This window comes from Rhinoraja longicauda, chromosome 24 (genome assembly GCF_053455715.1).
Source record: "Rhinoraja longicauda isolate Sanriku21f chromosome 24, sRhiLon1.1, whole genome shotgun sequence".
NCBI classification, from domain to species: Eukaryota; Metazoa; Chordata; class Chondrichthyes; order Rajiformes; family Arhynchobatidae; genus Rhinoraja; species Rhinoraja longicauda.
Genome location: NC_135976.1, coordinates 13,378,392 through 13,395,153, shown reverse-complemented (window position 1 = coordinate 13,395,153; position 16,762 = coordinate 13,378,392). Strand labels below are relative to the sequence as shown.

The following is a 16,762-nucleotide window of genomic DNA, read 5'->3' as shown; positions in this document are numbered from 1 at the left end:
TAGTGTTTTGTATTAATCTTTATTAAAAAAAAGCCGCCATTAGGAAATAACCTTCATTAGTCTGGGAATGACTGAAATCTTTAAAAATCTGCCAACCACACCAATTTTTTTTTTGCTCCACCCGCCCTCTTGGTACAGGGCTGGGCGGGGCTGGGCAGGGCTGGGCGGGGCGGGGCAGGGCGGGGCAGGGCGAGACCAGAGCTGCTACGAAGCGCAAGGCAAAAGCTGGTGAAAGAGTTGTTGTGAAGCAGCGGAGAATTTGCAAAGAAGACGCTGTGACCCAAAAATGGCTTATCTCCGGACTGTGACAGCGGGCCAAACATTCAACAAACAGGACAACTCCACGCTGGCTCTGCCGCCGGCCAACAAGTTGAGCACCTTGGGCCGGGTGGACAGTGAGAAGCGAGTTAACAGCCAAGTACGACTGATGATGCAGAATAAGCACGAGACAATCAGAAGAGGTAACGCGACCGCTCCCTCCCCCTTGTCCCCTTTGTGATAAACCATTCGTATCCCCTCTGACTGAGAAATGCACTTGGGAAACTGAAGTTTACCTTTAAATTAAGCTGTCGCTGTTTAAAACATCACGGGTGATATTGTAATCAATACCAACACATTATAATACCTGAGATCAATTGCAGCACGTTCCTATTTTAATTTGAGACGCAAAATGTGTGTTGGCAATTAAAGCTTGTCGTGTGTGCTTAAACATTTTAATTTCAGTCATTTTGCCTATTTAATTAATTCGCAGGAAACGTGCTTGATAAAAGGGATCCGTTTCTTAGTTGCAGGTTACGTGTGTGTATTTGACATCTTCCATTAGTATAAGAAAATAACTGCAGATGTTGGTACAAATCGATTTATTCACAAAATTACATCTACCATTATTGTACTGCTCCATAAAACTAGTGTTACAATAAAGTAAATATTGACTGACTGAACACATATAAAATGAAAAACTTCAAATGCTTTTCAAAATATTGATTAACTTTATTTTGTTCAAAGAACCATTAAGGAAATATGCATGCCAATAGTACTTTAAAAAAAAAAAGTGATGTATTTAGTTTAGATATGATTTTAGATTTAGTTTGTTTTAGATTTTACAGGATTTGGGCCATTAATATAATTCCCTAAATGTACCCATTAGTTTAACAGACTATTAATTATAATATTCATTATCTAACTGCTCTGGTTTGGATCTTATGATTTGCAAAAATCCGGTGCCCCATGAATTGATAATGGAATGCAGATTAGTAATTTTTCTAATGTGGAATAACATTTGAGAATAATGCATTGAAAAAGTCTGTTCTCTGGTATTTTCTGTTATGTAGACACATCAAAAGATCAATGGAACACCAACCAACAAGACATTTTCAACCTTGGAAATAGAATACAAAATATGTCCATGGGGAGCCATGGGTCTCGGAGGCATAAGGTAATAGTTTTGAAATATATACTTTTTTTTTGTTTTGTTGACAAGCTTTTATAAACTAAATTGGTGATATGGATTGGGGTTAAAAATCAGTCTATGTTGCAGCCCTAATGTGAATAGAATCCACAACAGAATATTAATCAACTGTACCATTACAAAAAAATACTTTGGTTTGTTAGTAACAAGGAACTGCAGGTGCTGGTTAATAGACAAAGTGCTGGAGTAACTCAGCAGGTCAGACAGCATCCCGGGGTGAAGTTTCAAGTCGAGACCCTTCTTTAGACTGGGTCTGAAGAAGGGTCTCAACACAAAACATCACTCATCTATGCTCTCCAGAAATGCTGCCTGACCTGCTGTGTTACTCCAGCATTTTGTATACTTTTGGTTTATGACTTTCAATAAAATAAACATTCAAAATACTCTTCACTATTATAGTTAAATACATTAAGTTTAGGTTAATTAAGTTTATTGTCATGCGTACCGAGGTACAGTGAAAGGCTTTTTTGTTGCGTGCTATCCAGTCAGTGGAAAGACTAGACATGATTACAATCAAGCCGTCCACAGTGTACAGATATGGGATAAAGGGAATATTGTTCAGTGCAAGATAAAATCCAGTAAAGGCAGATTAAAGATAATCCGAGGGTGTCTAATGAGTAGAGGTTTAAAAGAGTGGAGTGATGGTAATGAACGATTGCAGATCCACTTCTGAGACCAGCATGCTGAGATCCGCCTGGCTTGGGCGCCATAAGCAGAAATTCAAGTGATTTGTTTGATGAAATAAACTATTTGGGTAATTCAAGGGGTGGAGTATGGAACTATGATGGTAAAATAATAAATTGAGCAGCTTTGTGGTGAACCATGCAGATCAAGGCAATGAAGCTTGCTATCACAAGATCCGTAGGAGGTAATAGGAAAGTTTATTCTTGAACTGTTGAGTTTGTTTTGTGATGAAGTTTTCGGTTGTGGGGGATAGATTTGTATTTTCATGGTCGCTTGTGAAATATAACTACTATTCTTCCTGCAAAGGCAATAACTAATTCGCACAGAACAAGCTCCTGCAAAAAGACATGATGTATCATCATTTGGTTTTGCTCATAGGAGGAAAATTGGCCATGTTCCCTTAAAGTTGCAGTTATTCCAATTTGTATCTGACGCATATGATAAACCAACACACTTGACTTGAATACATGGATACCTTTTCCAATTGTGCAGTGGAATTTTTACTATTCACTAGGAAACCGTCAGATTGGGTATCTGTCTTGAAAGATGGAAACTTTGAAAATGCTGCAGTTTTCTGTCAGAGAGAAGTGTCAGTTTAGTTTAGTTTATTATTGTCACATGCACCAAGATACAGTGAAAAGCTTTTTTGTTGCGTGCTGTCCAGTCAGCTGAAAGGCTTTGCTTGGTTACAATGAAGCTGTCCACAGTGTACAGATACAGTATAAAGGGAATAACATTTAGTGCAAGAGAAAGTTCGATCAAAGATAGTCTGTGGGTCTCCAATGAGGTAGAAACATAGAAAATAAGAAAATAGGTGTAGGAGGAGGCCATTCGGCCCTTTGAGCCTGCACCGCCATTCAATATGATCATGTCTGATCATCCAACTCAGTATCCCGTACCTGCCTTTTCTCCATTCCCCCTGATCCCTTTAGCCACAAGGGCCACATCTAACTCCCTCTTAAATATAGCCAATGAACTGGCCTCAACTACCTTCTGTGGCAGAGAATTCCACAGATTCACCACTCTCTGTGTGAAAAAAAACTTTCTCATCTCGGCCCTAAAAGACTTCCCCCTTATCCTTAAACTGTGACCCCTTGTTCTGGACTTCCCCAACATCGGGAACAATCTTCCTGCATCTAGCCTGTCCAACCCCTTAAGATGGTAGGACAGGGCTGGTCTCCAGCTAGTGGTAGGATGGTTCAGTTGTCTGATCACAGCTGGGAAGAAACTGTCCCTGAATCCAGAGGTACGCAGTTTCAAACTTCTGTACCTTTTTGCCTGATGGGAGCGGGAAGATGAGGGAGTGACTGGGGTGAGATTGGTTCTCGGTTATGCTGGTGCCCTTGCCAAAGTGGTGAAGTGTAGATGGTGCCAATGGAAGCAAATTTGGTTTGCCTGATGAATGTAATGAATAATAGCCTTTTGCCGATCATGTTGCAGGATATCCTCTGCACTACTGCCTCTTTATCAACAGAAATGATTAAAATGACCATGTATTCTCCATTCTTTCTGAAGCTGCTCATCCTTGCAACTTGTAGTCAACCTTAAATGCAACTTCATGGTTCCTCGTATTCCTTTTGGTGACTTTATTTAAATTGCACAATTTAAGCTGCTTTACAAGTTGAATGTTTAACAAACAGAAATGACTTTGAATGAATGTTATATGGCAGCCATTTACGCAGTTTCAACAATAGAATATAACTGGTTGAAGTATTTTAAGTGACAAGCTAAATCAAAATGGAACAGTAACACTCGGCCTACCAAATTCATCGCTTTCCTTCATTTAATGAGTTTTACCTAAAGTCCGAAGAAGGGTCCCATCCCGAAACGTCACCAGAGATTGCTGCCTGACCCGCTGAGTTACTTCAGCACTTTGTATCTGTTCTTATGAGTTACTCTTGATCACAATATTGGAATTCACAACATCACCCAATAATTGTTACTTAATTTTTGCTTTCCTCGCTACTTACTCTGAATGAAACCCATATCAAAATGGTTTGCTCATGATAAAGATAACTAAAATCTATTAGTTATTGGTGAGTTTGATACCAGTAACAAACTCTGTCCATTAAAAATGATAGATTTTGCTTTATCCAGTTCTAAGTTAAAGGAAATTCTCCCGTTGGCTATTTCTGCTTTGTTTAGTGTCCAGTTTTAATATTCCCTCATGGCAGCATGTACTGTAAACATAAAACTTTATTAATAATGCAAAAGCAGAACATTCTTGTTGATGCTATTCGGAAACAGGTCAGTCACAAGCTGTTTTTTTTTCCATTCTCATGTTAACTAGCATCTGGATTTGGCTGCATGATAACACAAGATATTTTCAAAATATCAAATGGTCAATCTCTTTCATAATGTTTGAGTTTTTGAAAGTAAGATACTTTTACCTTAAAACAGCACTCGCAACTCTAATTATGGACGCATCTTAAGCTAATGAGATGCGTTAGTAAATTGGTATGTGTTAGTATGTTGGTAAATTGCATCATATACCCCTGACATGAATATTAGATGGAATAAGTTGTAAGAGCTTTAATCATTTAAAACTGTTTTCTTATCTGGTGAATTGATTCCCACATTTTATATTCACAAAGACTATGAACAATTAATAGTGGAAACAGCATTTAGACTTACTTTAGCCGTTAAAATTCAGAGAAACAGCTCGGAAACAGGCCCTTTGGCCCACTGAGTCCACACTGACCAGCAAACACCCCATATATTAGCACTATCCTTCGCACTAGGGACAATTTACAAATCGCAGAAGCTAATCAACCCACAAACCAGCATGTCTTTGGAGTGCAGGAAGAAAAGGGAGCACCTGGAGAAAACCACCCAGTCACAGGGGGGGGACGTACAAACTTCATACAGACAGCACCCAGAGTCAGGATTGACTCCGGCAGCATAAGGCAGCAACTCTACCACTGTGCTGTCCTAAACTATATATTTTTTACTTATCAAAACAAGTGTTGAAAACATCCTGAAAAGCACAAATAATGAGAGATAATGAATAATAGGCTTTTATTAAATGTGCTCTGATACTGGAGTTTGATCTATCTCAACTTCTTTCCTGTACTATCCCTATATTATTTGATTTTCCGTGAGTCTTTAATTTTTACTGATGGTTGTAGCTGTCATCGACAAACTTTAGTTTCCTTTATTAATACCATTTATTATAGATGGTGATTCACCTTCTTAATCCTCTGAAGTCTGTGCGATAGGGTTACTCCCACGGTGGTAATACACAACTTTCAAGGATCCTCAGCCTATGTCAGCTGAGGATAGGACATGGAAAGGGCGGTGGATGATGCATCGGTTCTTAATGGTAGAGACTGCAAACTTAAGTGCTTTCATAAGAGCGTTGGCAAATCTGTGCAGTGTGCTTGTTTAGTTTAGAGATACAGCACATAAACGGCCCACCAAGTCAGTGCCAACCAGCGATCTCCGTACACTAGCACTATCCTACGTATAAGGAACAATTTACAATTTTTACCAAAGCCAATTAACCTACAAACCTGTACGTCTTTCGAATCTGGGAGGAAACCGGTGCACCACGGAGAAAACCCATGCGGTCACGGGGAAAATGTGCGAACTCCGTACAGACAGTAACCGCAGTCAGGATCGAGCCCGGGTTCCTGGCGCTGTAAGGCAGCAGTTCTGCCACTGCGCCGCCCTCGTGAATGACGAAATGCATATTTAGAAGTTTTTAGATTTAGATTTAGAGATGCAGTGCGGAAACAGGCCCTTCGGCCCACCGGGTCCGTGCCGCCCAGTGATCCCCGCACATTAACACCATCCTACACCCACTAGGGACAATTTTTACATTTACCCAGTCAATTAACCTACATACCTGTACGTCTTTGGAGTGTGGGAGGAAACCGAAGATCTCGGAGAAAACCCATGCAGGCCACGGGGAGAACGTACAAACTCCGTACAGACGGCGCCCGTAGTCAGGATCGATCCTGAGTCTCTGGCGCTGTATTCGCTGTAAGGCAGCAACTCTACCGCTGTGCCACAAGTTAGAGAGTGTTCCAGTCTTGCAGGCCACTATATCCAGGATGATGTTGGATTGTTCATTCAAGCTGTTGGAAAGTATTTCATCACACTTGTGACATATCTTTCGAGAAGTTGGAAAAACATTGGGAATCATTCAGTGCATCATTACGCAGAGTAGGTGCAATTTCTATTCTTGTAAGCAAGGCCCCCACCACCCATCAACTCCATGTACACTTCACACTACTTTGCAAAAGCAGCTAAGACAATCTAAGATTGTCAATCTGAAGACCAGTCGTGGCCCAAAATGTTGCCTATCCATGTCCCCAATAAATGCTGCCTGACCTGCTGAATTACTCCAGCATTTTGTGTTTTATTCAAGATTCCACATCTGCAGTTCCTCGTGTCACTGTTTTCATCCTGGTCATTCCCTCTTCTCCTCTCCTATCCAGCAGAAGGTACAACAGCTTGAAAGCACGTTCTACCTGAGTCAGGAACGGCTTCTTCCCCACTGTTACCAGACCACTGAATGATCCTTCCATAAGCTCATGTGTAGTCCCGATCTCCCACCCTACCACATCATGGACCTTGCACTTTTGTAATTGCAGTATCTCTGCAACCATAACACTATAATTCTATAGCACTATATTCTGCACTCTATTTTATCTTGTGGATGACTTGATTATACTTGTCTATAGTTTGATACTAGACCAAGTGGACCCGTTGGGCCCAAACCTCTCCTGCATTGGTGCAGCACCCTCTTCTCCCCCCCCCTCTCCCCCCCCCTCTCCCCCCCCCTCTCCCCCCCCTCTCCCCCCCTCTCCCCCCCCTCTCCCCCCCCTCTCCCCCCCCTCTCCCCCCCCTCTCCCCCCCCTCTCCCCCCCCTCTCCCCCCTCTCCCCCCTCTCCCCCCCCTCTCCCCCCCCTCTCCCCCCCCTCTCCCCCCCCTCTCCCCCCCCTCTCCCCCCCCTCTCCCCCCCCTCTCCCCCCCCTCTCCCCCCCTCTCCCCCCCCTCTCCCCCCCCTCTCCCCCCCCTCTCCCCCCCCTCTCCCCCCCCTCTCCCCCCCCTCTCCCCCCCCTCTCCCCCCCCTCTCCCCCCCCTCTCCCCCCCCTCTCCCCCCCCCTCTCTCCCCCCCCTCTCCCCCCCCTCTCCCCCCCCTCTCCCCCCCCTCTCCCCCCCTCTCCCCCCCTCTCCCCCCCTCTCCCCCCCCTCTCCCCCCCCTCTCCCCCCCCTCTCCCCCCCCTCTCCCCCCCTCTCCCCCCCTCTCCCCCCCCTCTCCCCCCCCTCTCCCCCCCCTCTCCCCCCCCTCTCCCCCCCCTCTCCCCCCCCTCTCCCCCCCCTCTCCCCCCCCCTCTCCCCCCCCTCTCCCCCCCCCTCTCCCCCCCCCCTCCCCCCCCCCCTCTCCCCCCCCTCTCCCCCCCCTCTCCCCCCCCTCTCCCCCCCCCTCTCCCCCCCCCTCTCCCCCCCCCTCTCCCCCCCCCTCTCCCCCCCCCTCTCCCCCCCTCTCCCCCCCTCTCCCCCCCTCTCCCCCCCTCTCCCCCCCTCTCCCCCCCTCTCCCCCCCCTCTCCCCCCCCCTCTCCCCCCCCCCTCCCCCCCCTCTCCCCCCCCTCTCCCCCCCCTCTCCCCCCCCTCTCCCCCCCCTCTCCCCCCCCTCTCCCCCCCCTCTCCCCCCCCCTCTCCCCCCCCTCTCCCCCCCCCTCTCCCCCCCCTCTCCCCCCCCCTCTCCCCCCCCTCTCCCCCCCCTCTCCCCCCCCTCTCCCCCCCCTCTCCCCCCCCCTCTCCCCCCCCCTCTCCCCCCCCTCTCCCCCCCCTCTCCCCCCCCTCTCCCCCCCCCTCTCCCCCCCCTCTCCCCCCCCTCTCCCCCCCCTCTCCCCCCCCTCTCCCCCCCCTCTCCCCCCCCTCTCCCCCCCCTCTCCCCCCCCTCTCCCCCCCCTCTCCCCCCCCTCTCCCCCCCCTCTCCCCCCCCTCTCCCCCCCCTCTCCCCCCCTCTCCCCCCCCTCTCCCCCCCCTCTCCCCCCCTCTCCCCCCCTCTCCCCCCCTCTCCCCCCCTCTCCCCCCCTCTCCCCCCCCTCTCCTCCCCCTCTTCTCCCCCTCCCCCCTTCCCCTCCCCCCCACTCCTTCCCCCCAACCCCCCTTATCCTCCTTCCTCCTCCCCCTCCCTCCCTCCCCTCCCTTCCCCTCCCTCCCTCCCTAGGAGATAGATTTAAACAAATATGAACTTAAAAAATATAGCACCAATTTCAATAAAACTGCCATTTTTACCATTAAAGTGACGATGGTGAGTAAGGTGGGCCTAAAACTGTCGCGCTATTGTGTGCGGTTTTGGCTGAAGTTCAGTCACAAACAAGATAACAAACGAGAGCTTTAGTATATAGATGACTAAGAGGGCACAGAGAGAGCTCTTTCTGTTGCCAGTACACATGACAACAATAAACCAATACCAATATTTGTGTGACAGGCCCATTTCAGTTTCCAGTCAACAATAGTCTATGATGATGTATCATATAGCTCGAGGTTAGTGTCAGCATTTTTATTTCCCCAGCTCTATCTAGACTCTTGGTTTCAAAATAATTTTGGAGTGATTTTGTGCCCTTGACTTTAAAAGCAGATGGAACAAAATGTTTTACTGCACTCTTACTTTCTTATGCTTTTTTTTGAGTTAGCATGTCCTCTTGCACGCCAAGGGAATATTCCTTCTACCTTTATTACATCTGTTCTCCACCCACTTCTTGGGCGTAACATTTATTAAGAATGTGATCCATCTTCTATTGTCATGTAACTAGTTTTGCAAGAAATCAGTTGAATGCATTTAGCTTTCATTCATAGCGAGGAATTTCAAACTTTTTCTTCGGATAACTGTTGACTGTGTGTCTAAAGATATGTGTATCATAATGCAGAGGTGGAAGGCCATTATATCCATCAATTTGCACTGGCTCTTTAAAAGAGCAGATTCATTTTACTCCCTTGCATTGTCTTTCCCAATAGTGCCTTCAGATTTTATTTCCACTGGGTTGTTCTTGAAAGGAATTCAGTAAATACAACTTTTCGTATTGATTGATTGAGAGATACAGAATGGAAAGAGGTATCACAAAATGCTGGAGTAACTCAGCGGGTCAGGCAACATCTCAGGAGAGAAGGAATGGGTGACTTTTCGGGTTGAGACCCTTCTTCAGACTGATGTCAGGGGAGGGACAAAGAAAGGATGTAGTTGGAGACAGGAAGACTGGGAGAACTGGGAAGGGGAGGGGAAAGAGAGGGACAGAGGAGGTATCTGAAGTTGGAGAAGTCAATGTTCATACTGCTGGGGTGCAAGCTGCCCAAGCGAAATAGGAGATGCTGTTCCTCCAATTTACAGTGGGCCTCAATATGACAATGGAGGAGGCCCATGAGAGAAAGGATCGAACTCGGGTCTCTGGTGTTGTGAAGCAGCAGCTTTGTTTTTAGTTTAGTGTAGAGATTCAGTGTGCAAACAAACACTTTGGCCCACCAAGTCTGCATCCATCAACAATCAATCATACACTAGCTCTATCCGACACACTAGGGGCAATTTACAAAAGCCAATTAACCTACAAACTTGCATGTCTTTGGAATGTGGGTGGAAACCAGAGCACCCAGAGAAACCCACGCGGTCCCGGGGAGAACGTTACAAACTCTGTACAGACAGTGGTAAGGTGGCAGTTCTACCATTGAGCTACTGTGCCGCCACCACTACGCCACTAAGCCAATCCTTGACAGGCAGACGCTTCCATAGGTGAAGTTGTCCCTGGCCGTTGGATTGGGGAGTGTGTTGCTATTGCCATTGATCATTTTGTGGCATTGGTGTCTGTCCTCCATGGTCTTCAACCACATGCTGTCACTGTGTTTCATACCTGCCTGGAGGTCCTTTCTCCACTTCCTCCCATCCTCAGCAGCCATTTCCCAGTTGTCAGTACCAATGTTAAAGTTTGTTATGTCTCTTTGGATTGTAATGTTAAAATTGTTCATGTCTCTTTTAATCATCTAAGATCTATTGAGGACAAATCAAAGGTTTCAAAGGTCTTTTTATTGTCACGTTTACCAATTAAGGTACAGTAATAGTCGTATTACCATACAGCCATACTAAAAAAAGCAACAAGACACCCAACTGCATAAAAGTCACCATAAACATCCACCACAGCGGATTCCCCACATTCCTCACTGTGATGAAAGGCAATAAAGTCTAATCTTCCCTCATTTTTCTCCCATGGTCGGGGCAGTCGAACCATCCGTTGTAGTGATCGAAGCTCCCGTGTTGGGGCGGTCGAAGCTCCCGCGTTGAGGCGGCCAAAGCTCCTGTGGCTTGGAGTTCCCGAAGTTGGTCTCTAACCAGAGACCGCGAGCTCCACGACGTTAAAGTCTGCAGGCACCCGCAGTTGGAGCTGAGAGGTCGATCTCTGGCAAAGGGATCACGCGCTCCGTGATGTTAAATCTGCAGGCTCCCGCGCTGGAGCTCTCGAAGTCGGTCTCCAGCAAAGGCTGCCAACACCTCGATGTTAGGCCGCAGTGCGGACGGAGATACGATACAGAAAAAACATCGCATCTCCGTCGAGGTAAGAGATTAGAAAAAGTTTCCCCGCAACCCCCTCCCCCACCCCCCACATCAAACAAGCTAAAGAACACTAAAGACATACATTTAACACATATTAAAAAACAAGGAAGAAGGAAGGGGCGGACAGACTGTTGCCGAGGCAGCATTGTTGAAATGTTTTTGAGGTTCCTTGTCTGTAAAGTGCCTTGTGATCTTTTGCAATAAAGTCCTCTCTTTCCCTTTAATTACAGTTTTATTGCTTCCTGATTTTGAATGGCTATCACATTTCCTCATTGCCAATTTCCATGCTTTATATTCTTAAGGAAATGAAAATGATCAAATATTTGCCTTTTCACCATTTTGACCTTGGAAGGAATATGCCTAAAATGAAGATACTCAAAAAAAGCTGGAGTAATTCAGAGGGTTGAGCAGCATCTCTGGAGAAAAAGAATAGGTGATGTTTCGGGTCCAGACCTTTCTTAAGACTCTGCCTAAAATGAAGCCTGTCCAATTTTCTAATCCGCTGTATAAGAAAATAACTGCAGATGCTGGTACAAATCGATTTATTCACAAAATGCTGGAGTAACTCAGCAGGTCAGGCAGCATCTCGGGAGAGAAGGAATGGGTGACGTTTCGGGTCGAGACCCTTCTTCAGACTGATGTCGGGGGTGGGACAAAGGAAGGATATAGGTGGAGACAGGAAGATAGAGGGAGATCTGGGAAGGAGGAGGGGAAGGGAGGGACAGAGGAGCTATCTGAAGTTGGAGAAGTCAACGTTCATACCACCGGGCCGCAAACTGCCCAGGCGAAATATGAGGTGCTGCTCCTCCAATTTCCGGCGGGCCTCACTATGGCACTGGAGGAGGCCCATGACAGAGAGGTCAGACTGGGAATGGGAGGGGGAGTTGAAGTGCTGGGCCACCGGGAGATCAGTTGCGTTAATGCGGACCGAGCGCAGGTGTTCAGCGAAGCGATCGCCGAGCCTGCGCTTGGTTTCGCCGATATAGATGAGTTGACATCTAGAGCAGCGGATGCAATAGATGAGGTTGGAGGAGGTGCAGGTGAACCTCTGTTTCTAATCCGCTGGTTCAACGCAATTAAAATAGGGAATGATTTGTCAAGGATAAATGATTCAGGCTGTCTAACCAGAATTCTTATTTTATAATGAGGAGGTGTAACTGAAACATTAGACTTTATATTTCAACTGTTTCATTTCTTCGTTACTTGTATTTAACTTTGAACAAGTCTAGAAATAATGATTCTATGCAAGCACGGAGATTGCAAGACATGCAAGATCTTTGTATCTTCTCAAGCAACAAGCGAGATCTTAGAGAACTTGAGAATAGCCAATGTTGTTCCTTTGTTTAAGGAAAAAAAGTAATAATCCACTAAATTATAGGCCGCTGAGCCTTGTTCATTTGCGTGGAATTGTAGAGGGTTCTTCCAAGTAGGATTTCATCCCAGGCAGAAATCTTTGGGTGCATGGCACTCAGAAAGTGGCAACGCAAGTAGATAGGGTGGTGGCGAAGGCATATGGTATGCTTCCCTTCAACGTTCAGGACCTGGAGTACCAGTGTTGGGAAGTCATGATGCAGCTTATAGGACTTTGGGCCTGTTTCTGTCCTGTATGACCCTTACTATTATTAGCCCGAGTGCGGTAAGCTCGGGCTAATTTTCTTAATATTAGTTTTATTATTGAGTATGGCAAAATTAGGATCTGATATGCTTCTCCAGATCATCTATTCCTATGGGGTAATTCAGCATCTGCAGGTGTTTTCTGTTGTGTGGGAACTTGGCTCTGACTTGTGAACTGCTTGGGTTATGCATAGTTCTCGGGAGTGGAAACTTGCTATACATGGGGAGGATCTGTTTCTGAAAGTTTGTTAAAGCACCATTTTTACACAATCAAACAGTGTCATGGTACATCTTTGCCACCAAATAACACTAAGAGAAATGAAAAATATTGAATTGGTTGACAATTTATTCTAAAATTTAAGACTGAGAAAGCTTTGAACACACAGCAGGTCAGGCAGCGTCGATGAAAAGAGAAACGGTTAATCTTTCAGGTCAATGGTCTTTCATCAGAAAAGTCAAATTTCTGTTGAAATGTCATTGACACAAAATGTCTGACCTACTAAATATTCCCATTTTCTTCTATTTTGCTTCAAATTTCCAGTATCTGCAGTGATTTATCTTTGGATAAGTGGGATACATTTTGGCACATTGACATTTACTGAACTGAAAGATATGTAGCATTAAAAGATCATCAACTTCAGCCGAATGCGTGTTGTGGGATTTCAATTGTAATTGTAAACTCGCACTGATCCAAAACCCACACCAATTCCCAATCTAGTCTAATAATGAGGGCATTAGGTTTACGTTTGTGCCTGTTTTTTATTTGTCTGGCGAAATCAAGCATTGTAATGGACTGCAGCAGGGAATTTTATTGTGAAAGATATAAAGAGAGCAATTGTTCACTTTGCCAGGTGAAAGGGGAATGAATGATACATGAGACGTGACCTTTTAATGTTAAGCAGCCTCCTATTTCACGGAGAGAATTTGAGACACGTGGAGTACAGGGAACAAATTTTACTTTAAATCTAACATGGGTGATGGGAGTAATCTGAGCCCTTGAAGACTACACTATTTATTTTACCAACAGCACTTGTTTTGGAGTCTCCTAGTGTGCATTGCTATGCAGGAAACCTGAACAGTAGGAATTCGGTACGAAGGAAGATGGTTTAAACCGAAGATTGACACAAAATAATGGAATAACTCAGCAAGACCGGCAGCATCTCTGTAGGAATGGGTGACGTTCTAGGTTGAGATCCTTCTTCAGAGTCTGAGGAAGGGTCTCGACCCAAAACATCACCCGTTCCTTCTCTCCAAAGATGCTGCCTGTCCCCCTGAGTTACTCTGGCATTTTGTATCTGTCTTCAATTGGAATCTGGTGCGTGTTACTGCCCTCTGCCATTATGCCCGTAGCAAAGTCACAGTACAGTGAGGTTGCTTCTGACAGCTGGTATGGGGCAGGCAGGGAAGAAACGTCAGAAGCTTTCCCCCCCCCCCCCCCCCCCTCCTCATGTGGAAATGTCAAAGATTAGAGGACATAGTGTTAAGGTGAGAGGGGCAGGGTTTGTAGGAGATGAAACTGGAAAAGTATTTTTTACACAGAGTAAGTGATAAGTGCCTGGAGCTTGCCCCATCTACTCAAGTCCCGTGCTTGGCCCGTTACCGTCTAAACCTATCCTACCCATGTACCTGGTCAAACGTCTCTTAAATGTTTTGATAGTAATAATTGTAATAATTATATTTATAGAGTTTTTTAAAAAAAAATCAATATTGAAGGCTTAACGTGCTCAACTTATTTTCTCAGAGTATTCAATTTAATGGTATTACGAATGGGTTTTCCCTAAAGGAAGACGGCCAGAATTATGGACCGGGAATCACAAGAGGGACACGGCAACGGAACGTATTCAGTACGTACAGTATGAAGGGGAACCGATCGATCAGCACCCCGTCCTATCGCAAATACTCTGGCCCAACGAGTCCGCAGGGTGACGACGTCGATTTTCACGGCATTTCGACCAGCCGCAGTGAGCCGGACCTCGTAAACGTGGGGACTCTACCGGTAAAGAGGCGGGTGAGAAACAAGAGCCGAACTGTAAGCCGGACCAAGAGTCTTTTTGTGAGAAGACCCGGGTCATTTCACCCTCGTCAGCTTTCAGATAGGAGAAGCCCTGCTAATGTAAAGTTGGTAGGACATTCTCAAACTTGGAAGAAGGTTGGTGCCCAGAACCCAACAGAGGGAGTGCGGTGAGTTTTATTATGAGTTTGTTTTGATAAGATTTTGGACTCTAGAGATACAGCATGAAAAAACGGGCCCTAAGGCCCACCAGGGCTGCCCCGACCAGCGAGCACCCCTTGCACTAGTACTGTCCTACACTTCAGGGACAATTTGCAGAAGCCAATTAAGCAACAAACCTCTACGACTTTGGGATGTGGGAGAAAGCCCACGTGGTCGCAGGGAGAACGCACAAAACTCCATACTGACAGTGCCCGTAGTTTGGATCGAACCCGGGTCTCGCGCACTATAAGGCTGCAACTTTACCGCTGCACTACTGTGCCGCCCTTGATACTCAGGGATTTTCACTTAGAAAGAAGGAAGCCATTTGTTTCATCAAGCCAGTTTTGGGTGTCTGCAAGGGCAATGTAGTTTGTGTCATTTTTCCTGCAGCACTGGTTTTATTTTTCTAGATTAGTCCTGAAATTAGTGATTTAAAGGGCTTTCACCTCCCTCTCATGCCGTGAATTCCAGATACAAACTAACCTCCCTTGCATTAAGTCCTTCTACACCACGCCACCACGGCAAGGCCACCAGCATAATCAAGGACCTGTCCCACCCTGGAGATAGACACAAAATGCTGGAGTAACTCAGCGGGACATGCAGCATCTCTGGAGAGAAGGAATGGGTGACGTTTTGGGTCGAGACCCTTCTTCAAACTTTCATGTCGAGACCCTTTTTCACCCTGGAGACTCCCTCTTCTCCACTCTCCCATCAGACAAGAGGTTCAGATATGTGAAAATACACATACCTCCAGATTCAGGGACAGTACTTCCGAGCTGTTCTCGGTCTACTGAACCATCCCATCACCAACGAGACAGCGGTCCTGACCTACCATCTGTCTGGAGAAAGGTCCCGACCCGAAATCTCACCCATTCCTTCTCTCCAGAGATGCGGCCCGTCCAGCTGGGTTACTCCAGCTTTTTGTGTCTGTCTACCTTCTACCTCATTGCAGATCCTTGCACCATCTTTAATCAGACTATACTGGACTTTATCTTGCACTAAACAACACTCCCTTTCTCCTGCATCTACAGTGTGGATGGCTTGATTGTCATGATGTATAGTGTTTTCACTGACTGAACACAACAAAAAAAGCTTTTCACTGTAACTCGGTATGCTTGACAACAATAACAGACACTATAAGTGTAATGATAGCATTACGGAAGCTTTTGGGGCGATTTATGAGGTTCTTGTTAGAAATGGAGAACGTCACTTTACAGTTATGAGGAAAGGTTGATTAGGTTTGGAATGCTTTCTTTAAAACGCTGAAGGCTGAGGGGACATTTAAATGGTTTGCATAAAATGGCGAGAAACCTAGACAGCTTGATTGTAATCATGCATAGTCTTTCTGCATGCAACAGAAAAGATTTTCATTGTACCTCGCTCGGTACACATCACAATAAACTAAATTAAACTGAAATGTTCCTTAGCAGCATCCACCTATATTTCTGCCTAGCCATCAGAGTTGGCACTGGGCACAGCAAATATATTCAAGCACCTTTCTGGACAGGTGAATGAGTGATAGTGAAATATGGATCTTTACAGCAATGAGGGGACTTTAAGCATCCCACTTGTCTCCATTCATAACAGAATCAGTTTCTCCCAAGTTTAAGAGTACGTTGATTGCTAGTGATCAGATGTTATCATCTAAGGGGTTGGAGGTTTATGTTTTAAAAACCATTCTGCTGGGTGCTGCGATTGTGTGCTGGTATTTTGAACGAGCAATATGGCGACAATAATTAAAATTCCATTCATCTTCTCAATCAAGGGTCATTGTGTAATGTACAGAACCAAGACCAGAAATCCAGGATTTTATCAATCTAATTTGAATGTAGCATCCAAAGCTGTATCATGTGAAGGCTTGCCACTTTGAAGAAATCCTCTTGATTTCAATCCTAACTTTCAATCTTGTTAGAGTCGTAGTCATAGAGTGACACAGTATGGAAACCGGCCCAACATGCCCACACCGGCCAAAATGTCCCAGCTACACAAGTCCCACCTGCCCGCGTTTGGTCCATCTCCCTCCAAACCTGTCCTATGCATGTACATGTCTAAATGTTTCTTAAATGTTGGGGTAGTCCCTGCCCCAACTACCTCCTGTGGCAGCTTGTTCCATACACCCACCACCCATTGTGTGAAAATCAGAACCATTTGTTCCTAGTGTTTCGATCAAAGAAACAGTCTTCCCCATACCTACTCTGTAGAGCTCTCTGCACATTAATGCCTTGG

General features: G+C 45.7%; 1 protein-coding gene across 1 annotated transcript in view; it reads left to right on the top strand.

The window, feature by feature from the left end:
* Positions 1-235: 235 nt before the first annotated feature.
* The window catches only part of LOC144605273 (plakophilin-1-like), a 47,023-nt gene continuing 30,496 nt past the window's right edge, over positions 236-16,762 (top strand). Inside the window, exons 1-3 of the mRNA XM_078420371.1 lie at positions 236-461; positions 1,332-1,435; positions 14,066-14,505. Of these exons, the coding sequence (XP_078276497.1) occupies positions 287-461; positions 1,332-1,435; positions 14,066-14,505 (719 nt within the window). The 5' untranslated portion in view covers positions 236-286. The remainder of the gene's footprint in view (positions 462-1,331; positions 1,436-14,065; positions 14,506-16,762) is intronic.